This window comes from Hylobates moloch, unplaced genomic scaffold (assembly GCF_009828535.3).
Source record: "Hylobates moloch isolate HMO894 unplaced genomic scaffold, HMol_V3 SCAFFOLD_2, whole genome shotgun sequence".
Taxonomy (NCBI): Eukaryota; Metazoa; Chordata; class Mammalia; order Primates; family Hylobatidae; genus Hylobates; species Hylobates moloch.
The window spans coordinates 146828003-146851892 of NW_026652277.1; the positions used below are offsets into that span (position 1 = coordinate 146828003).

At 36.0% G+C, this 23890-nt stretch overlaps 1 protein-coding gene across 1 annotated transcript in view; it reads left to right on the top strand.

Annotated features, from left to right (window-relative positions):
• Positions 1-23890, top strand: part of LAMA2 (laminin subunit alpha 2) — a 656337-nt gene that overhangs the window by 337012 nt on the left and 295435 nt on the right. The window contains exon 13 of the mRNA XM_058435730.1: positions 22059-22160. Within this exon, the coding sequence (XP_058291713.1) occupies positions 22059-22160 (102 nt within the window). The remainder of the gene's footprint in view (positions 1-22058; positions 22161-23890) is intronic.

Consider the following 23890-nt stretch of genomic DNA (forward strand, 5'->3'; position numbering starts at 1 on the left):
TTTCTGAAGACTGTGCGGCCATCCTGTCTCTTAGAACAAAATCTAGATACGTACATTCCTGATTTTTTTCTCCATATTTACCTTCCCCCAATGTTTTAATCTTATTATTTCAAAATTATAATAATAGCAATGGATTTCAAATTAAAATTCTGGCTAGTGAATCCTTCAGGTATTTCTTTATATTGACTGATTTATATGTTGTAGGCTAAATAATGCCCTCCTCCAAGATACCCATAGCTGAATTTTCAGAACCTGTAAATATGTTCCCTCTTACATGGCAAAAGGGACTTTGCAAATGTGACTAAGTTTAAGAACCTTAAGGTAGGAAGATAATCCTGTGTTATCCAGGTGGACCGAATCCAGTCACATGAGACCTTAAAAGTAGAAGAGGGTGAGTGATGAAACAATGGAAGAAGAGGAAGGAGAAGTTTGAAGCATGAAAAATATTTCATTCATCATTACTGGCTTTAAAGATGGAGAGTCCCTTGGACCAAGGAATGTGAATGACCTCTAGAACCTGGAAAAGAGCATTGGCTGACAAACAGCAAGGAAATGGGAACCTCAGTTCCACAACCACAAGAAATGATTTCTGCCAACAATCTGAATGAACAAGGAAATAGATTCTCCTCTAGAGCCGCCAGAAAGGAATGTATCCATGCTGACACCATCATTTTAGTCATTTTAGCTAAAGGAGACCCGTGTTGGAATATTCACCTACAGAACAATATTCCAACAAGGAGGCCCATCTTGGAATATTCACCTACAGAACCATGAGATAATATATTTGTGTTGCTTTCGATTGCTAAGTTTGTTATGGTAGCAATAGGAAACTAATACAATGTACAGTTGACCCTTGCACAATGCAGGGATTAGGGATGCCGACCTCTACACAGTTGAAAATTTGTTTATAATTTTTAGCTCTCTAAAAACATAACTACTAAGAGTCTACTGTTGAACAGAAGCCTTACTGATAACATAAGCAATTTATTAACATATTTTGTATTTCATATGTATATATACTGTATTCTTATAATAAAGTGTGTTAGAGAAAAGAAAATACTAAGAAAATCATAAGGAAGATAAAATATATTTTTGTTAATCAAGTGAAAGTGGATCATCTTAAAGGGCTTCATCTGCATCATCTTCATGTTGAAAAGGCTAAGGAGGAGGAAGAAGAGGAGGGGTTGGCCTTGCTGTCTCAGGGGCGGCAGAGACAGAAGAAAATCCGCGTATAAGTGGACCGGACCTGCACAGTTCAAACTTGTGTTGTTCGGGTGTCAACTGTATATGAAGGCTTTCTTCTTTAAGCAGAAAGGAAGTATTTTGTGCCCAAGATTTGGAGAAAACAATGGGATAAAAATATCATGGAGATTTCATGGTATTTGTCCTTTTTTTCCTTTTCCCCTTCACTAAGGGCCTTGAAAAACTGTTTTGAAACTACGCTCCAGTAGAGCAAAAAGAAGAACTGAAAGTTAAGAAGATATTTTTGTGAAAAACGTTGTGAGATAAATTTTGACACAGAGTTGAAGAACTCTTTTTTTCTGCATCTGACCAAGAGCAGGCTTGATATCCTGAGGGTTAACGGCAGTTTTGCCTGAAGCAAAGTTCTCACTATGGGAAGTAATGAAGAGTTATCTTGATGGGAGGCCAGAACAAATTTGCTTTGGAGACGTAAAGGGGCCTAAGAACTATTCTTACTGGACTCCAATATGAGACTTTATTTCTATCCATTGGTTTGCAAGGCCTGGAGATACATGCATTAGATAAAAAGACTGTATTTGTAATTAGAAAAGCCTCTAGTAATTAATGTCCAAATATGCAACCAATTTAAATGATGTCTACATAATACCACACATAGATGAAAATCCAAAAAGTCAAACATTCATTATAATAATTCTTCCAATCTAGTTGTTATTACGTAGAAGCCCCTCAGAGGTCACCCCATTTTGCGGAATTTCTTGAGTTTTTTACTTATATCACAGAATCAGGATGTTCACAGTACAACAAACATGAGAGGTAAGTTGAAAAAAGAATTAATAGTGATGTTTCTTCTACCATATACATGTTATCTTGGAATTTTTTTGTAATAAGAAATCCATTAACATAAATACAGTTTAAACTGAATAAGTAAATTTCATTAAAAACAAAATATTTATTTGGGGGTACATTTTATAAATAGCTGCAAAATCAAAGCTGCATTTTTAAAATGTAAACCATATTGATGCTAGTAAGTCAATATGCTCATTATCAATTGTGTATGTACTTTTATGTTATTTAGAAAATTTAATTACATGTAGGTGTTTTAAGTATTCAATAGATAAACCACCTAGGAATATAATAGGGGCATAAAATATATCATCGACTCTGTGTCTTTATAAAACCAGATGAAGGAAAGAAAAATCTGTCAATTACTCAGCCAGTTTCATCTTAGTAGCCTACTGTAAATTGAGGTCTATGTTTTTGAGTGAATGAAATCTAGTAAATTAAGTTCATCAGGTCTTATTCTAGTTTATTTTAGATATAAATGTATGATTTTTAAAAGTGGGAGTAAAATCTTACACATATTTCTGAAATGTTAAGATGATAATTTCATAATTCAAGCCTGTACAAGAACTTAGTTTGCCTATCTGAGCAAATTTTACATTCACTATTGAATGCCCATGTGAAAGACAAGCAGGAAACTTCCAGGGGCCAAGGGGCTTAGAACCAACTGCACTGGAACAAAATAAACATTAGGTACTTCAGTACGTAGAGTTTGTGGACAAAAAGAATAGGCTCTTAGCAATTACTATGCTACTAGAATATCCAATTTTGCTTTTACCAAGCCTTAGTGAGAAGTGAATGAATTCTAACAAGAAGACTCAAAGACACTAGTGCTCCTGTGTTTCCCTTCACTTATTCTGCATGGTCAGCACCTCTTCAAAAGACCAAACTTTGCTTCACCCCGACATTTTCCATTCGTTGATAGGGCTACCGGGCTTTTCTATCTTCCTACCATGATATAAAAGAGAGATTTATATTTTCATGAATTGTACCAAAATAGAAATGTATTGATTCTCTTTGCTATATTCTTAGATTTACACATGCTTTGGATAGGACCAAGCTTAACACCAAGCCATATATAAAAATATGCCTATTGAATTACCTAATAATAACTAAAATTATAATGGAATTTTATTTGGTCCAGAAAGATTGTCAAATTTTCTTGAATGTCAGATATATTATTAGAAAATTTAATAATATGATATATGTGCTTGCCTAATGATTATTATACACATTAACATTTCTTCAGTTCTCATTAGCTAAATATAATGTAACTCTAAAAATGCTTATTATCACATTAATTTGCTGAAAATTTATTATGCAGCTTACCTTGCATGAAGAATATTTTGCCTGGATGTTCTTTCCTCTTTCTTTTTGAACTTCTATTAATTAATTTAAAGTATATTCCTAGATTTTATCACTTTTTTAGAAATAGTGAAATTTCTTGTTTTTGTGTTGTTTAATTATTTGATTCTTAATTATTTTAAATAAATAAATTACACAATTATACAGGAAAATTTTTTAAAGAAATTTGACTAAAAAAGTAAAGGCAAAGTCACTCTATTGTGGGATCACAAAAATAATATATGAAAAAGATGGAATAATTATAGGCCCCAAAGAAAGATTAGGAAATAAAGCTATAGAACAGCCTAACTTTTGACCAGTGGTGGCTGAATTCATTAAACTAGCCAGGTACACTGCATCAAACCTAAGGATGTAACCGTTATCTATTGCCAACTTGATTAACAAACAACATCAAAATTAGCAGTGTAAAACAGCTATTTTAATATGCTCACAGATTTTGCAGGTAAAGAATTTGGACAGTGCATTGTAGAAATGGCTTGTCTTTACTCCACAGTATCTGGAGTCTCAGCCAGGCAAACTTAAATGGTAGGGGTGAATTGAATGGCTGGAGGCTTCTTCACTGGCATGTCTGGTGCCTGGGCTACAAAAACTCAAAGGCTGAGCTCGGCTGAGATAGATAACCAGGCATCCCACGCATGACCTAGATATGTAGCTTGGGCTTCCTCAAAACATGGTGGCCTGAGGTAGCTTCCTTTAGGGCTCCAAAAGAATAGGTACTCAGAACACAAGGCAAAAGCTCAGTGGTCTTTTATAACCTTACCTCAGAAGCTGCAGACCGTCACTTCCACACTATTTCATTGGTCAAAGCAATCACAAGCCCATTCAGATTCAAGAGACAGGACGAAGACTCGCTGGAATGAGCATCAGAGAATTTGGGACCATATTTTAAAACCATAATAATGAAATAAAATGGAATATAAAATATGTTGTCCCAAACAAATAGTATTTATGAACACATGTGGAGACACAGAACTGAAAGCCAAGACCAAGACCCTGTGCCATTATTTGCAATTTGACTTTGGGCATATTGTATTTCTTTCCTAGCACCATTTTTTCTTTCTTTCTTTCTTTCTTTTTAATTATACTTTAAGTTCTAGGGTACATGTGCACAATGTGCAGGTTTGTTACATCTGTATACATGTGCCATGTTGGTGTACTGCACCCATTAACTCGTCATTTACATTAGGTATATCTCCTAATGCTGTCCCTCCTCCCTCCTCCCCCCACCCCACAACAGGCCCTGCTGTGTGATGTTCCCCTTCCTGTGTCCAAGTGTTCTTATTGTTCAATTCCCACCTATGAGTGAGAACATGCGGTGTTTGGTTTTTTGTTCTTGCGTTAGTCTGCTGAGAATGATGGTTTCTAGTTTCATCCATGTCCCTACAAAGGACATGAACTCATCATTTTTTATGGCTGCATAGTATTCCATGGTGTATATGTGCCACATTTTCTTAATCCAGTCTATCGTTGTTGGACATTTGGGTTGGTTCCAAGTCTTTGCTATTGTGAATAGTGCCGCTATAAACATACGTGTGCATGTGTCTTTATAGCAGCATGATTTATAATCCTTTGGGTATATACCCAATAATGGGATGGCTGGGTCAAATGATATTTCTAGTTCTAGATCCTTGAGGAATTGCCACACTGTCTTCCACAATGGTTGAACTAGTTTACAGTCCCACCAACAGTGTAAAAGTGTTCCTATTTCTCCACATCCTCTCCAGCACCTATCGTTTCCTGACTTTTTAATGATCGCCATTCTAACTGGCGTAAGATGGTATCTCATTGTGGTTTTGATTTGCATTTCTCTGATGGCCAGTGACGATGAGCATTTTTGCATGTGTCTGTTGGCTGCATAAATATCTTTTTTTCTTAATGATAAAATAAAGTAAGTGGTTTGGGGTTTTAAAATATATAAAATGCTTTGACAGCTGAGGAAATAAATGTAATCAATAAGATTTTCTGGGAACTTTTTAATACATGATTGCTTTCAGAATTTAAGCTGCAGATTCTGAAGTGATAAAAAGTCATTCATTTGTCAGGCTACTCCTTATTCATTATTGAATACATGTCTACCAAAGATCAGATGGCGGTACATATAGGTTTTCTTTATAATTCACTTTTAGTGAATTTCTTTATAATTTCTATATAATTTAGTGAATTTCTTTATAATTTCTATATAATTTCTTTGTAATTCACTTTTAGTGAATTTCTTTGTAATTCACTGATATTTTAAAATATAAAATGATCACTTCAAAGAATTACAAGTGGCCTAAGTTTAGGAGACAGTTAAAGGTCAGTATTTTTATGTCTCAGCAGTTAGGGTATGGGTTAACAGAAGGAGGTGTTTTCCTTCTCCCTCAGTGGGAGGCGACATTTTTGTTAAATGAACCAGAAAGCTTATGGAGCTTTGAATTAGGAAAACCTTTGCTGTTGCCATTTCCACGCAAGTACACGGGACATTATACATTTAATTGGAAATGTTTTATATTAGTCGTTAGTAGCCAGAGATAGCCTTCTGTTTTAACTGATAACACAAGTCCCATGTATTTTCACATAGCAAGATCTAAATGGTAGCTCAAAGAGAAAAATTGATGAGGAGGCTGAAAATCAATGATACATAAAAGCTTTTGACTATGACCTTGAGATGTAATTTGGTATTTATGATGTTAAATTACTTGCCTTCTTTTAAATACAGAAACAGCTGGTCTGTGTGGGAGGGATGTTCAGTTAAGATTGAGCAAAAAGAGAGAAACAAGAGAAATTCTAAGTTCTTCAAAAAATACTATATAAAATAAAGTAAATACTACAAAATCCAATGCAATATGTTAAAGTTCACAAAATACATAAAGGTTGTACCCTGCAAGAAGTATACAATTGCTCCTCTGATGTGAAAGCATAGGAAGAAAATAAGTGTCCAAAGCTGCATAAATATTTGCACCCCTGTGAGAGTGTGAGAAAGTGTGTGTTTTATGTAGTGATTGATAGGACAGCTTTCATGGCTCACTTTGAACTCTTAGCGGGAACTTTGGAATGTCCTGAGGGTCTGTCTGCCTTTGTATGGCAGGAACTCTGTTTTCTTAGAAAATAGTATAGAGCAGTTTGTACTCCTTTGTTCTAAAAGGGTACCTATAGTTTGTGGGAATTGGGGAACTTAGTAGAAAAATCACCAACTTTCTCATATTTCTCATAAAAAATGCTCAGCTTTATTTGGAAACTTTGGCCATTGTTTTCTTTTTCTTCTTTCTTCTTCTTCCTCTTTTGAGTTAAAAAGGCCACAGTCTGACCTACTTATATGTGTGATGAAATGTGCAGACTCTGCCAAGGCTGTTTATTCTAATGATTTATCTACTCAAGATAAAAAGTGAAGACAAATCTAAAATACTGTGTAATGTACCTACTTGAAAGCAGTAAGTTCTCATGTTAGAAAATTTCCCTATTAAACAAGAAATTTGAACACTTCATTGAAGTCATGTGATCTGATTTTTATTATCATTTAAGTCAGGGAATTTTAGAACTAAATGTGTCAATTATAAAACTGCACATATGTATAGCCTTCAAAATGTGTTAAACATTAGTTCATATGAATCTCAAAATACTATAACACAGTAAAATGAGCAAGAACATTTTTGAAATTTTCACAGTAGAGATGATGCTTTTAATGTTCACCGAGGTAAATAATTTGTCCAAAGTTGTATTTCTGTGAGATACTCAACTGAGACATAATCTCAGCTTTTTTCACTTCCATATTCTATATTTTGGTTTTCATTTTGTTCTTAAGAAACAAATATTTTTAAAATGAAACATCTGGTTTCAGCAGTGCTGGCTAATACTCAGAACTCCCTTCCCTTGTTTTCTTCAATGTCACCCTTCTATAAAAACCTCTGAATATCTGAATACGTTTTAAGAGCACCCCTTATAAAACACTTTTTGCTTCGTTATAAGTTTCATTTTGCAGGTGCCAAAGTCACAAATATTTCATCTCATTCAGATATTCCAGGTGGTAATGCTGATATTTTTATGAGTCATTTCATCTGACAAAATTAATTTAAGAATAAATAACATTGAAATAGTAAGTAGCATGTATTTTGGACTTAACTCTTATTTTCCCTATTTCTATTCTGCCATGTTTTTATAGATTAATATATACTCATATGTATATATGTACATGCATACTCACGTACACACATATAAGTATATATATATATTTATTTTTCCTCATCTTATACAAGTGGAAACATGCTATACACATTATAAGAGCACAATATAATTTTTATGTAATATAATTTGAAGTTAATTACATATTGGATAGTTTCTTCATTATACGTGTAAGTATATGTAATATATCATATGTATCTATGATTGTGTATTTCATTGAATGAATGCACTCAAATGTGTTCAGCAATCAGCATAGAGGTTAAACATTGACTCTAGTACTAGACTGTGAAGGTTCAAATCCTGCTTTCACCCCCTGTCATCTTTGTAACCTTGAACAAGTTATGTAAGTACTCAATGCTTCAGTTACCTTCTCTTTAAAATCAATGTAACAGTTATAAGATTCTTACCACATAAGGCTGTGTGTGTTGTTTTGAGAATTTAATGAATGAATATATCCAAAGCCACATTGTAGAGTGTTTAGCACTTACAAAGCATAATGTCAGTGTTAGCTGTCATTTCCATCATCATTTTTAGCATGTTTAATTGCAACCCCTATTGATGGACGTAAGGACATTTTCAATATTTTTTACTACAAACATTGTTAAACATTGTTTTTCTGTTGTAGTTATTGTTGTTGTTGTTGTTGTTGTTTGAGATAGAGTCTCGCTCTGTCACCCAGGCTGGAGGGCAGTGGTGCGATCTCGGCTCACTGCAACCTCCCCCTCCCCCCCGACCTCAGCCTCCTGAGTAGCTGGGATTACAGGTGCTTGCCACCATGCCCGGCTAATTTTTGTATTTTTAGTAGAGACAGGGTTTCACCATCTTGGCCAGGCTGATCTTCAACTCCTGAACTCGTGATTCACCCTTCTCAGCCTCCCAAAGTGCTGGGATTACAAGCGTGTTTCAATGAATAGCCATGTGCCCAGCTATTTCTCACATGCACCCTTATAACTGTGGGATAAATCTCTGAAGGTGAAACTGCTATGTCAAAGTATATATGCATTTATAATTTTAACAGATATTGCCAAATTGAACCCATATATTTTAGACATGCTACCACCAAAGCATGAGAGTACTTGCTTCCCGAAACCCCTCTCTAATAAGAGTATATTATCAAACTTTTGGGTCTTTGGCAATCCAATGGGTGAAAAATGACATTTTGGGCTGGGTGTGGTGGTTCACGCCTGTAATCCCACCACTTTGGGAGACTGAGGCAGGCGAATCCTTGAAGCCATGAGTCCGAGACCAGCCTGGCCAACATGGTGAAGCCCTGTGTTTACTAAAAATACAAAAAAAAAAAAAAAAAAAAAAGCCAGGCATGGTGGTGCACACCTGTAATTCCAGCTACTTGGGAGGCCGAGGCATGAGAATCACTTAATTGCTTGAACCTGGGAGGCAGAGGCTGCAGTGAGCCAAGATAGTGCCATTGCACTCCAGCCTGGGCAACAGAGTGAGACTCCATCTCAAAACAAAAAAAAAAAAGAGAGAGAGACAGTTATATTTTTTTCCACACAAGCATTTAAAATCTAATTCAAAAATCTATTTTGAACTTACCGAATCCCAAGAATAATTAGGAGAGGAAAAGAGATAATGTTTAAATAAATTCTATCTGCCTGGTACTATAGAACATGAAGAACGGGTTCTGTGTTCCTCTTACGAATTTCTTTTTTAAACCCTTCAAAGTAGGTATTTTCATGCCCTTTTAGACATAACATAACTTATAATTCAGAGTTGAATTAATTTTCCCAAAATCACACAGTAAATATGTAGACTACAATTAGAAAGTGGTTAAGTCTCATCTTAAACACATAACTTTGCGTTATAGTCACATGAAACCACTGAGCATGTACATGTATAAGTTGTGTGTGTGTGTGTGTGTGAAAGAGAGAGAGAGAGAGAAAGAGACAGAGAGATAGAGAGAAAGAGAGGGAGAGAGAGGGAGAGAGACAGAAGGTGAGAGAAAGCCCAAGAGTGAAAGTTTGCCTTGAGGAGAAGTGTTTAAAAGGTAAACATAAATCAAGGATGCACTGCAGTATCACCAAAGTAACGGCGTGAACTTGAACAATTTAACCTCTTAGAGCCACAATTGCTCCATCTATACAATAGAATAATAATAATAAACCTACCTCATACAATTTCTGGAGATTAAATGAGGATGAAGAGTACTTTTGAAATTCTAAAGTTCCATGAAAATGTTAGCTTTGATTACGTATGGTTCAGCAATTGGGTCTCCTTATTTTTTGAGATCTACCTTTTTTTTTTTTTTTGTATTATCCGTAGCTTGCTAAAATAACATACCAGATGTTTTTGTTTTCAGATTTTAAAAATCCAGATCATACTGGTTTGTCGCAATGGTATAGTAGTCAGAGAATCTTGTTCTGGGCAGTTACAATATTTTGGAGATTGTTTTACATAATAGCAACAATAACTAGAACAATGATAACTGCTAACTTGTTTACATTTACAAAATGTGAAACACTATTCTAGATTATTCAATTGAATCATCACAACAACCCTATGAGGTAGTTACTGTTGTATTGTTTTGACACAGACTTGACACAAAGAGAGACTAAGTAATTCACTCCTGTCACACACAGCTAAAAAGTGGCAGAGCTGAGTGTTTTAACCCAGGTAGTGCAGTTCTAGAACTGTACTCTTTTCCACTATGCTCTACTATCTTCCTAATACTATCTGTACAAGAAATTTTCTCCTAATGAAATGTGTTGCTGTACCCTATATAAGCTTTAGCTCTAAAATTGCAGAGCAGGAAGCAGGCGGATAAAGCTAATTGCTATTCTATTACCCTACACTAGAAATTGCAGTGGACTAACTCTAATATTTAAATAACCCACTGTTAATAAACTGGCATGGTGCAATTGCATGTTTCCCAGTGAGATCAGATCTAGTTCAATGTCTCAGCAGATACAGGAATTCCTTTTCCATCACCCCAGACAGGTGGATCTCTACTCATGTATCTTCAGAGAAATGGATACCCTACAAAGCAGCACATTCCATTTTTAACAGCTCTAGATATTATTTTATTTATTTATTTTAGATGAAGTTCTGCTGTGTTGTCCAAACTGGTCTCAAACCCCTGGGCTCAAGCAATCCTCCTGCCTCAGCCTTCCAAGTAGCTGGAATTATAGTTGTGTGCCACTGCATCTAGCTCTAGTTCCAGATGTTAGAAGTTAATTCTTACACAGGGTTCTCTGGAGGGACAGAACTAATAGGATTGATGTATATATGAAGAGGAGTTTGTTAGGAGAATTGACTCACATGATCACAAGGTGAAGTCCCACAATAGACCACCTGCAAGCAGAGTAGCAAGAAAGCCAGTTCGATTCCCAGAACCTCAAAAGTAGGGAAGCCAGCGGTGCAGCCTTCAGTCTGTGGCCGAAGGCCCGAGAGCCCCTGGCAAATTACTGGTGTAAGTGCAAGGGTCCAAAAGCTGAAAAACTTGGAATCTGATGTTCGAGGGCAGGAAGCATCCGGCATAGGAGAAAGATGAAGACTAGAAGACTGCGCAATTCTAGACCTTCTATGTTCTTCTGCCTGCTTTATCCTAGCCAAGCTGGCAGCTGATTAAATGGTACCTACCCAGAATGAGGGTGGTTCTGTCTTTCCCAGCCCACTGACTCAAATGTTAATCTCCTTTGGCAACACCCTCACAGACACGTCCAGGTACAATACTTTGCATACTTCAATCCAATCAAGTAGACAGTCAATATTAACCATCACATTCTCCAGCACTTTCTCATACAGGTTCTATTTCTGCACTATGAACAGTGAGAATTTTTTCTGCTACACTTGATAGGCCTTCAAATGTTCCAAGAAAACAATCATGATTTTCCTAAGTCTTCTCTTTTTAAATACTCCCATTACCTTTCCAAACCTTTTGTTCAGCTGTTGGGACCATCAACATCCTGTTCACACCTCTATGGATGAACTCTAATTTGTCAACTACTCTCTTAAATGGTGGTGTCATGAATTGATCACAGTGCTCAGGATGTGCTCTGACTAGCTATGACTGCTCCTGGATTGCCGCTTCCTTTAATCTGTACACTATATGTCTTCCTAATACAGAGAGTATGTTGTTTGCCTATATATCATAACAAATTGAAAATGCATTTATAACTTATGAAGTATATATTACTAGGTGCTAGAATTTACACTATTATCCTAATATACAGAAGCTGGGAAAAGTAATGCCGTATAGTTGATTTATGTGTGTAAATGTCTAAGTGACTTAAATATTGATTTTTCTCCTTCAACTGCAGATCAAACTTCCCAAATGCTAAAGCTTCCTTATTTTAAAACAAATGCATTTGTGGTTCACCAGTCTGCAGTACAGTAAGCTTTTTATAAGTAAGCTCAAATCACTGAAAAGCTCAAATATACACATCTCCTTTAGCCTATTTTTAGGACTGATAAAGCTCAGAACAGAGAAACCAATAAAGACATATTTTAATGACGGCAAGGTATCTCATGGGGTAGTGCAAATTTATCCCAGTTTTTTATGCCTTCTCTATGTGTAACACATTGAAGTGATATATGGTGTTGAAGGTGATTAAAATTCAGCAGATACTTATGCAAGATCTACTGTCTATAAGATGCTTATGCAAAATTCCATAGGGAAACATTAAGATGTGAATAAAATCTGAATTGGGCCATCACTATGATTTCTCCCCAAAACATGGGATTTTCAAGTGCATTTAGAATTATGAAATAAACCACTAGGTTTTTAGTGTGAAATGTTTACAGTATTTTAATTTTGAAAACTATACTTATTAAAACAGTATGACAACATTTATTGAATGCATGTTATGTGCTAGGTACCAAGTGAGGAGTTTTATGTTTATTTTCTCATTTCATCCTAAGAACAAACTTCTGAGGTAGGTGTGATTCGTCTCATTTTAGTGAAAATTCACTGATGCTCTGAAAGCAAAATTAACTTTCCCAATGGCCTTGTAGTGCTTAAAGGCAGAATCAAAATCCACAACCAGCTCTGGAAAATCTCCAGAAATGAGCTTAATTTTTTGTGTGATTTATATATGACTCCAGTATTAATAGACATGTCAAACAATTAACACAACCCTTTACCTGTTTATTTTGGAAGAAGACGCTTAAAATGTATTTTATTACCCTGTTGATTCTCCTCTGGAGTGTGACTTAGTATCCATTGCACCTTTGAGATTCTTATCTTCTAAAATTCACAACCACTTTCTACTGCTGCAATAAAGAATCACCTGCAGAGTTCACAAATGAGGGAAGAGTGAAAAGGGAATAGTGGCAGATCAATACCACTTAGCATCACATCAAAATAGTATTCCAAGGTTGGTGTTCTGGCTTCTGCTTTTGTGGGAAATACGTTGTCTGCTATTTCAAAATGCCCTCCATCTGAATAATGTAACCTGAGATTCATTCAACTCATATTTAGCACTTTAAGCCATATCCAGGGTTGTGGAAAGTGTAAGTAAGTAATGAAGATTGCCTACAAGGCAAGATGAGAACTCTGTTTTCTATACTTTCTATTGTTCCTCCCTTTGCAACAGAAGTAGAAAGGGCCATACTATAGCCATCTACTGTCCAACATGATGAATATCCTTAAAGACAAAATCTTTAAGCAGTAAGTGAAAGGTTAACTACAATTCTCATTTAAAAAGAAAATTGCATTGCTGATGGTCTCTTTGTTACAGCATTCCCATAAATTTTCCACAAGGATTATACATTTTCTTTTTATTCATTTGTTATTTATTTGACAATAGTAAGCCTGTTTCTCTTTAGCTTAAAGGAACTTGGATTAAAATTTTTTCTGTTATTGTAATCAGCATTGATGTTGTATATTATGAGCGTGTGGCTTTTTGTTTTCTTGGCAGAGACCTTGAAAAAATTTTGAACCCTAATCAATAAGAAATGTCTGTATTAATATAAAACCATAACTTATGGTTTATTTGATTAGATCAATGTTTAATTGTGGATAACATGTATTTTTTGCACTGAATATTTACACATAAATTAATCTAGCCCATAGTAAGAGTGCTAATGGAATGTTCCATCCAAACATAAGTTAGTAAATGGAAAACAAACAGCTGTTGCAAAGACCCTGTGTTTGGGTCTGGGCCTAATAGCACAAAGCACTTCAAAGAATTTCACCGCTACCATTTACTCACATCTGTTGAGATTGTACTATTTCAACTCAAGATTTGATCAGTGTATGTCGTAAAGTAACATGTAGTACTCTAAGTCAGAAAACTTAAAGGAAACATTAAATACTCATTTCCTATATGGAATGTTGCCTTTCTAAGCACGTCATCTTCTTCTATGTGATGTTTTGCAAATCTATTCATAGGAGATTTATATTTTCAAGTGTGCCCAAATGGATCTAAGTGTTGGGGAAAGATATGTGGAATAAGAAAATTTAAAAAAGCTAATCCATTTGTTTTAAAATTTTGTCTGCCTACCACATTTTGTTGGACTTCTTGTTATATGAGAACTCCTAATTGTCTGGTTTTCAATTGCAGCCAAAAGCACTCTTACCTGATCAAACTCTTCAAATTCTATTTACTTTGAATTATAACTGAGTACATGGAAAGTATAATTGGGCCTTACTTTGTTACACAGCAGACAAAACATATGCTCAAGATAGGTCGGTGCTATTCAAGTGAATAAACATTTTAACAAAAATTTGTATGAGAAATTCATGTTGGCCTCTCATTCCTCTCTATATGTCTTTCACAGTTATTCTTTTACCCCCTGCCAATCAAAACACTATAATGAATATCTCTTGGCCTTAACAATAAGAAACATTGTATATAAATATTGACTAGGCTGTATTTTATGAGAATGTGGAGTTATATGAAATGTGGGAAGGAAAATATGAGTGAGTAATCCTGTGGGCAGTGGAAGGGCTGAGCTTCTAGGACACTGATAAGCAATCAATGTTAGTTACACTTGAGGCAGTATCTCTGGTGGTCTGTTCCAGAACTATGTCCTTGACCCTGTCACATTCATACTTTTCATCACCACTTTTTATGCTTCTGCAATTTAGGTCACCCAATACAGATTATCTTATCAGGTTAAACTGATTGTAGTGGTCACATTGAAAAAGAAAAAACAAATTCCAAATTCAGGACTTTTCCCAACCAGTTCTAATTACTGCACCTGTAAAAGGACATAATTATTGTGAAAAGAAATGCTATCAAAACAGTCTAATGGCTACAAGAGGAAGAAGAAAAGAAGAAGAAGGAGGAAGAGGAGAAGGAGACGAAGAAGAAAGCTAAGGAGAAGATGGATAACAGGGAAAAAAAAAGAGGGCAGGAAAAGCAGATAGGAAGGGGTAAAAAGGAGGAAGAGGGAAATGAATGCAGGCAGGCAGGATGTTTTCCTCGAGGTTTTTTATTTATATCCGCTGGACTGCATAACTCAGTTTATTCCCTTCTAAACCAACTTTTCTAGAATATGTTGTCTCTGTTTGACACCTACAACTCTGGTTCATTTTCTGTGCATTAAGGATGATGTAACTTTAAAACCTCTCATGTGAATTCTGCCTGTTCTCTAACTCTACAATCCTCTTGTTTATGTTCTATTCTAATAATTATCGAGCTTTTAAAGAAGAGAAATCTGTTCTTAACTCAAATTTATACATACACTGAAGGAAATAACAAAACCTTGAAGTGAAACACTGTTTCTATGATAAAAGAGAGCTCTACAAATAGACGCATGAATAAACACTTTTATGGGAGGGATACCTTTTCGGAGTTTAAGGCTCGGGGGCTTTGGGATCTGAGAAGATGAATCGCTTGCCCTGTTTGTGATCCTAAATGGAAATTGACAGATATGTTTAATTTATCCTGCTCGGTATTATAAAGCCTTTTTCTCATTTGATTTTTGTGTATCCCTCCTGAAATATTTGCTCTGGTAAGCAAAGGCAAATATTAGGTTTTACACCCCATTTAGTGAAATAACAGTGATGATAATCTGACATCAGAGAACCAAATGTTCCAGGCTTATTTCATGAAAAGGATTTCCTCTCCAGATACATTGTCCTCAATAGGTTATCCCATCCTTCATTCCTCTATTCATATTTCTTGAGATTGAGAGGGAAAAAAAAAGAGGCCAGACCACAAGTAGCCTACCGCTAAATTCTTTTATGAAGCTTACTTAGTTTTATGAATTACCTTTTAGCCTTCTCCAGTCATGTGGGAAAACTTTCCTGCCTCATTAAATCTTTAATGCAATGTGCACCATGCACACTATATTGTTATTTGTGACATTAGGTTATATATTGCATAGTAACTATAATATTACTTGCAAGCAAGCTGGTTTTTCCCCCTGAAGGTAGAATTAAAACAGGTACTCATGGGAAACGGCTACTTGTGTTGTTCTTTTCTTAATGGGGTGAAGCTGAAGAACAGGAGAGTGAATGGCTTAGCCCAGAACCATCTCTGGGAATGGAGGTAAATTTTTTCCTGCAGTGCCTTCTCAATTTGATATCTGAATCTCCCTGAAGAGAATTTGCCTTAGTAGATACGGAGAAAGAGGGAAAAGGCCAAGCCTTTAGAGACCCTTATGAAATGGAATGAACTGCTCTCACTAAAATCACTTTCTCTTCGTATTGAATAGTGATATAATTTTCATCTCTAGTAAATATAGTCTAATCCATCCAGTAATATAAGAATTGCCTCAAAGTGAACTAAAATTGCACTTACTCCTACCTGTGGAAAACCGTATTTCTCTAGACAATAGAACAATGACAGCTTAGTTCCTAAATAGCAGGAGAAAATGAAATGTTCTATTGGCTGAACACACATATAACTTACCAAGACCACTTACATTTTGTTAGAATTTTTCAATGAATGTTAATGGATGAATTTTTTTATACGGAGTTCTCCCTGTTTGGAAACTTTTAGTTCCCTTATTTACTGTGGTTACCACTGACTCCGCATCAGGCTTTGGAAATATCACTAAAATACTTTTTCCTTTAGTCTTACTAGTCAAACATCAGCTAAGCAAACAAAGAAAATAAGCATTTGAATGGTCAGAGAGCTGTAAGAATGAGAATTCTGGCAAGAAAATTCATTTTCAAAAATCTAAGTCACAGAATGGATAAATATAAAAAGAGGCTAGATCAGACATAGCCAAACATTCTCAGTTCAGAATGTTCATAGCGCATTCATGATTTTTTCATAGTGCCTCCTTGACCAACAGAAATAAGCCGCAGTTCTATTTCTTAAGTAGTTAGTGCCAAACAACTTAATAAATATTCATGTTTTAACAACCTAGCAATTGTTTAAAAAGAAAATGAACAGAAAATAATATTTTGTTTTGTAAATAACCAGAATTACTTACTGATGGGATGTGGTACTTTTGGGGTAGTATATACCTTCTCAAACTTGAGTATCAGATTGGATAATGCTATCCTTATTTCCTTTTCCACATTGACTTTTGTGCAGTTCTTGCTTTTAATTACAGTCTCCTCTGAAAACATTTCTTAATAAAGATATAAAGTGGCCTAAAGTACAAGTAAGCAAAAACGTGGCTCAAAATGTTGAGAACATTCTTAAATGGAATGTAGCATGTTCTAAGGTTTCAACTTGTGAACCACCTTGAATTAGTTATTGCAGTGCCCAACAGATATTTAGTATTGCTGTGTTTCCTTCAAATGTTTACAATATTCCACTCTGCCTTTGTGAGTTTACTGCAGCACCCTGGGGCACCTCTACACACAGTTTATGAACACGGGGGTAGATAGATCTTAGAGACATTGAAACTACACAGAAACTTGAATGACGTTAGGAATCCCAGAGCCACTGGGGAATCTTCATTAGGGAAGTGCAACAACATATGTAATAGCTGATTAAACTTTCCCTATCAAAAAAACTGAAGTCAGAGAGATGAATTCAGATGCTTGATGAGAACCTACTTGGTGTGATATGGCATTGGGAATGGAAAGTTAGACTAGAAATATTTCAAGAGAATAGATTGAAGGACTAATCGGATATAAATAATAAAGTTAATAAAATAAGATGCACTTATGAGTTTTCTAATTTAAAATAGAGAAATAAAGCATTTGGTTTGACCCAATCATGGAGGTTGAGAAAATGATCAAGTTTGGCTCCAGGAAAGATCTAGATAATGAGATTAACTTAGGGTATGTTGAGTGTTTGAGACATTATTGGAAAGTAATTCACTATAAGACTGTTATGGGCTGATTGCATTCCCTCAAAAGTCATATATTGAAGTGTTAATCTTCAGTACCTCCAAATATGACTCTGTTCGGAGATAGGATCTTTTAAGAGGTAATTAAGTTAAAATGACGTCATTAGGGTGGGCCCTGATCCAATATGACTGGTGTTCTTATAACAAGACACAATTAGAACAGAGACACACTCAGAGGGAAGACCCTGTGAAGAAACAGAGAATGCAGCCATCCATGAGCTAAGGTGGGAGGCCTCAAAAGAAACCAACTCTGCTGACACCTTGATCTTGGACTTCTAGTTTCTAATACTGTGAGAAAATAAATTTCTGTTGTTTAAGTCACTTCATCTCTGGTACTTTTTTATAGATGCAAGAGAAAATTAACAGAGAGACACAGGACCGGCCAGAAGATATAGATTGGTGGACCGGGTATAAATATAGAAGTTAATCTATGAGAATGGAATCCATATGAAATGATAATCAAAACAGAGTGAGAAAGGTCTTAGAGATATCAATCACTAGGCGGAGAATAAGAAAAAAAAAGTGTCTGTAAGTGAAACAGAGGTATGACCAGGATGGGGAAAGGAGTACCAGGAAAATTCAGTGTAATGAAAGACAAGGGAGTCAAGAATCATAAGAATCATATATCATATAAAGATCAAGAATAAAACTCAACCAAAGGGCCATTAGTGGTTGCTACACAGAATTTATAAATGACCTTTCAAGACGCACTTCTAATGGAGTACCAAAGGTAGTCAACAGGATACAGAAGATAAAATTAGAAAACATGGATGTATGGGAATACAGAAACTGAGTGTAATGCCCCATATCTCTAGGTTTGATAGTGAAACTAATAAATAACCATAGATAAGAGCTAGAGGAAACAATAAAGATTGGCAGCCCTGTGCATGTTGGATTTGAAGGAGAGAGTAAACGTTAGGATACTGAAGGGATTCTAAGAGAGTGCAGAAGCGAGGGCAAGGAGGCACCAAACAGAGGTGGCACCTGGAACATGAAGGAGTGGACAGATGGAGAAGAGGCAGAGAATTCTTCATCTAAAGCAAGAGGAGAGGACAACGTATACTCAGAATATTCTCAAAGCTTTTTCCCTGAATAATAGCATCCTTCAGAAAAGAAGTCTTGTAACTGACTCGTTGCAAAGTCTCTTATACAATGGTATGTACTCTTTGGGGAAGACACAACTGGAAACAACACCAGGAAAAGCTTGATTTTACAGCTTATGGAAAGACTGTGGAGTTGAAGGAAAAATGGAAAGAAATTTTAAAAAGAATAAGTTAATATTCCTAGGGGTACATCCTTTAAATTGCAGAGTGGTATCATAAGCAGTCCTTTTAAGAATTACTTAAGTGCCTGAGCATGGTGGCTCACACCTGTAACCCCAGCACTTTGGGAGACGGAGGCCAGTAGATTGCTTGAGGTTAGGAGTTCAAGACCAGCCTGGCCAACATGGCGAAATCCCATCTCTACAAAAAATACAAAAAATTATCCAGTCATGATGGCACACACCTGTAGTCCCAGATACTCGGGAGGCTGAGGCACAAGAACTGCTTAAGCCTGGGAGGAGGAGGTTACAGTGAGCTAAGATTGTGCCACTCCACATCAGCCTGAATGACACAGCAAGACTCTAGGTCAAAAAATAAAGAAAGAAAGAATTACTTAAGTAAGTACTTGACTAACTGGTTATATAAATGTGATCATAAACAAATACCTTTAGGGTAAATGAAAAAGACATTGATTCTAATATTGTGTAAATGGGTACTTGTGGCTTGGGAAAAAAACATCTAGTAACAGTATCCTGAAAATTTTTAAATGGTCTGTGTTTCACACAACATAAATGGAAGTAAAACAGCTTCACTCATGACAATTTTCAGGCAATTCAAAATATGTTGTAATAATGGCAAACATGAGTATCAGAGATACACAAAAGAGTTTAGAAAAAAAACATATGAAGTATGAGCTAAGACAATGTTTTACTATTATTGCTATTATTATTAGCCCTCAGCAGAATAGGGTAAATTATTTCTATTCCTTAGTTCATGTTTTATATTATCGCTGACCTGCATGAGGAGCCCCTATTTTTCTGCATATTTATTTGTTCCTCTTTCCCACCTCTAATTCCTCTCTCATAGTATTTTAGTTTATGTCAGGGATCCCCAACTCCCGAGCTATACATGTCTGTGGCCTGTTAAGAATTGGGCCACGCAACAGGTGGTAAGCATCAGGCAAGTGAGCGTCACTGCCTGAGCTCTACCCCCTGTCAGATCAGCGGCGGTATTAGATTCTCACAGGAGCAGGAAGCTTATTGTGAACTGTGCATGTGAGGGATCTAGGTTGCATGCTCCTTATGAGAATCTAATGCCTGATGATCTGATGTGGAACAGTTTTATCCCAAAACCCCTCCTCTGTGTCCATGGAAAAATTGTCTTTCACGAAACCAATCCCTGATGCCAAAAAGGTGGGGACTGCTGCAAGTTTCTATTATATGTGACTTTATTATAAATAGGTATGAAAAACACATTAGCAAATCAAATATCATAGGTGATCTTTTTCTACTTCATCTATAGTCTTAACAGCTTTGACCTTCAAATTACACACAGTTTGACTCTTTTTATTGACAAAATGGAAAATTATCCTTAATTCAAAATGTATTTTATTTGGGCATATATGGTGATTTCATATATTAAGTTGATATTTTTCTTTCCTTTTTAGAGAAGCCATATTCAAGAAAAATAGCATGTAATTCAAATTTTAAATAATCAGAATAGATTTGGAAGCTCAAAATTTTGGAACCTTATAGGCCTATGTCCCAATATTCTTCCCAAACCGCCTTTCAAATGTATTTATTAATTTAGAAAATTCTAAATAGTTCAGTCCTTTTTTGAAATACATACAACATAAAACTTTTTTTCTCCTGCCTTTCTAGAATCCTTTTATTGAGAAAATGTGTAGCTGATCTGAAGAAGCATGCTATGTGAAATTTTGAATGTTTATCTTAATAGAACCTAAAATCTTCTACGTAGGTTCACCCCTCATTACTCACAATAATGCCAGGTGCTGTAGTCCAGGCAGATATTTATTATTTTATATGTGAAAAGACATTCAAATAAGGCCATTTCTCAGTGGATTAGGGGAATCAGAGTTTTCCGAATTTAAGTTCCTTATAGAGCCCCACGTAATGAGCTCCTAGAAGACATTGCAGAGCTGCAATTTAAAATCCTGTTTAATCAGCCATAGCGAGCTATGTGCCATTCTCTGTGGAACACTAAGAGGAATCAGGGTTCCTCCTCCTCCATCCAGTGCACTCCCAGCCAGGAGTTGCTTTCTGGTCAGGGTCGGCCATGAAAGGCCATAGAGAGCCAACCCTGCAAAGCCAAGTCTCCGCATGTCAGCACAGAGCAAGCAACAGAATATAGATCATCAGCTTTGTTTTATGAATGTCTCTATTTACAGTGCTGGAGTGGAATTTTAAAAAAAGGATTGCAACATTTGCATTGAGTCTGTCACTCACAACTTCAATTTTGATTCCTGTCCTATAAATGATCTTGCTTTCCCATTTTTTTCTTAATTTCTACAAGGTGACTGTCAATGTGAAAAACTGTAAACCTCAAGTGTACATTGCATGGGGCTTGGCATGTATATTAGAAGGAAATAAGTTTGCTTAATGAAAAGAGGATAATATTTATTCAAACTAAGCCTATTAAATTGCACAGAGGAAAGTATACCTTCTTTGGCAGTTTTGTTTGAATTTGAATGTAAAATTTGCTGCTAGCCTTTTGTTTTTCTTTGACCAATAACATTTCTCAGCTTAGTGTATGGGCTATGTAAAGTGCCTGTCAAATGGAGGGATGTCTTTGTTGAAAGAATCCAGACTCACAGAAAGTGAGTGACTTTCTGGGCAGATGGGTAGAAATCTCCCAATTTTGACAAAGATCGTTCTCTGTTTGGGATTTGTAAAGCTCAAACTATAGACTAAGAAGATGACAGGAGGATCTGGTGTTTGGCTTCACGGAACTTAACCTATTTCAGCAAGCCTGCAATACTGGGGAAAATAATACATACATTTATGTTTATGTCAGGCTTGCAGTTGATGGGTAAGGTTCGTAAAAGGTTACTCCTAAATAAATGCCTATCATTCCTACTCCGTACTCCAGTGATTTCTGCTTCTTGCAAATACTGCCCTATAGAACAATAAAATTCTTACACAACAATAAGTAAAATATGATTTAATAGCCCATCTCCTATCCTGTAATGATTATGCATCTTCTGTCTTGTAGCTCCCAGCAGTAGGAGGACAGTTGACATTTACCATATCGTATGACCTTGAAGAAGAGGAAGAAGATACAGAACGTGTTCTCCAGCTTATGATTATCTTAGAGGTAGAGTACTGAGAGCATGTTCACCTGTGTTACTTCCTGATGTTACTTGAGGTTACCAGTACTGTATTTTTTACCTGCCTGGTTTGACATTGACTTCCATGACTACTAACAAAAATATACCTTAGGAGATTTTTATGCCACTCTTGTGTTTCACTCTGAGACATATCTAGAAGATTAAGTATATTTGTTGGGTTTGAATGATAAAGGAGAACTTTAGACCAGACTTGAAATCAAATTTCAAGCATAAGGACCGTATTTCCAAAATATAGATATTATGAAAGTGTTTAGGTGCATGCTAATTTACATGGTTGTGTTTTTCCCATTTTCTCTTGCTTCCAGATAGATTTTATTGTCTACTCCCTTGTTTATATTAGATAAAATAAAATGAAACAGGAAACTTGTTTATTTAGCTACAGTTAAATCTTGACTTCAGAATCCTGTTTTAGGTAAGAAAGGTACAGGAGAAACTGCTTTCAAGATTTGAAGGGCCATAGGCGATTTCAAAATGCTCGAAGCCTGAGGTTTCCTTAGAGGCTCTCTGCCACCCTTTCTTATCATATCCATTCTTTCCAGTAATGTATCCCCTCCCCTTGACATTGATACATATTCAGAGGCACACACATGCATGCATGTTCATTACTCCAAATGGGTAGATGTTAATTTAGCACGAGGCTCTGTTGTTTTCTGTCTTGAAACTTTCATGCATGTGAATCTATGACAAAATAAAAAATTCTTTTCTCAAAATGGACATTTTTCAGTATTGGATGAAGTGGTCTGCTCTCTCTCTCTCTCTCTCTCTCTCTCTCTATCTGTCTGTATACATATATATGGCAAGTAGATGTATACTTTGGAATCCCTTTTAGAAGAAAGAAGTTCTCTAAATGTAAAGTGTTGAGTGAAATTATGTAGCATTCATGTGAATGAACTAAGACAAGAAGGATTACCTAAATGTCATAGGTCATTCAATATACTCCTTAGATGCCATTATCCTATTTTGAGAATTAGACTGCAGTCTTTTTTATTGTTTGTTTTTCCCCATGTAGAAAGTTCCTTTAAAATAATAGCTTAATTCAGTTTTAAGTTTCTTTCCCTATTGTTCTACACAAGCCACATCCATCATAAGATAATATATTTGAAATATGTAACTTTCGTGCACTTTTGTCAATTCAAGGTGTTTGTGATCACATATATGTTTATGAGTTGTCAGGTAGCTATTATTTTAGTTAACAGGGAACTAAGGTCATGCCAAACCAGGAAGCATATGCTCCATAATGCATTTGGCTAAGGCTAATATTGAAATTGCATTGCCTTCCCTTCATGTATACCACAAATATATTCCCTGAATGACAGGGAAAGCCAACCTGAAAATAAAAGTCTACTAAGGCCGGGTGTGGTGGCTCACGCCTGTAATCCCAGCACTTTGGGAGGCTGAGGCAGGTGGATCACCTGATGTCAGGAGTTTGAGACCAGACTGGCCAACATGGCAAAACCCCGGCCTCGTCTACAAATACAAAAAATTAGCGGGGCTTGGTGGCAGGCGCCTGTAATCTCAGCTACTAGGGAGGCTGAGGCATGAGAATCGCTTGGACCTGGGAGGCAAAGGTGGCAGTGAGATGAGATCGTGCCACTGCACTCTAGCCTGGGGGATAGAGCGAGACTCTGTCTCCAAAAATAAATAAATAAATAAATAATAAACATAAATTTTAAAAGTTAAAAGTCTATTGAGGGTG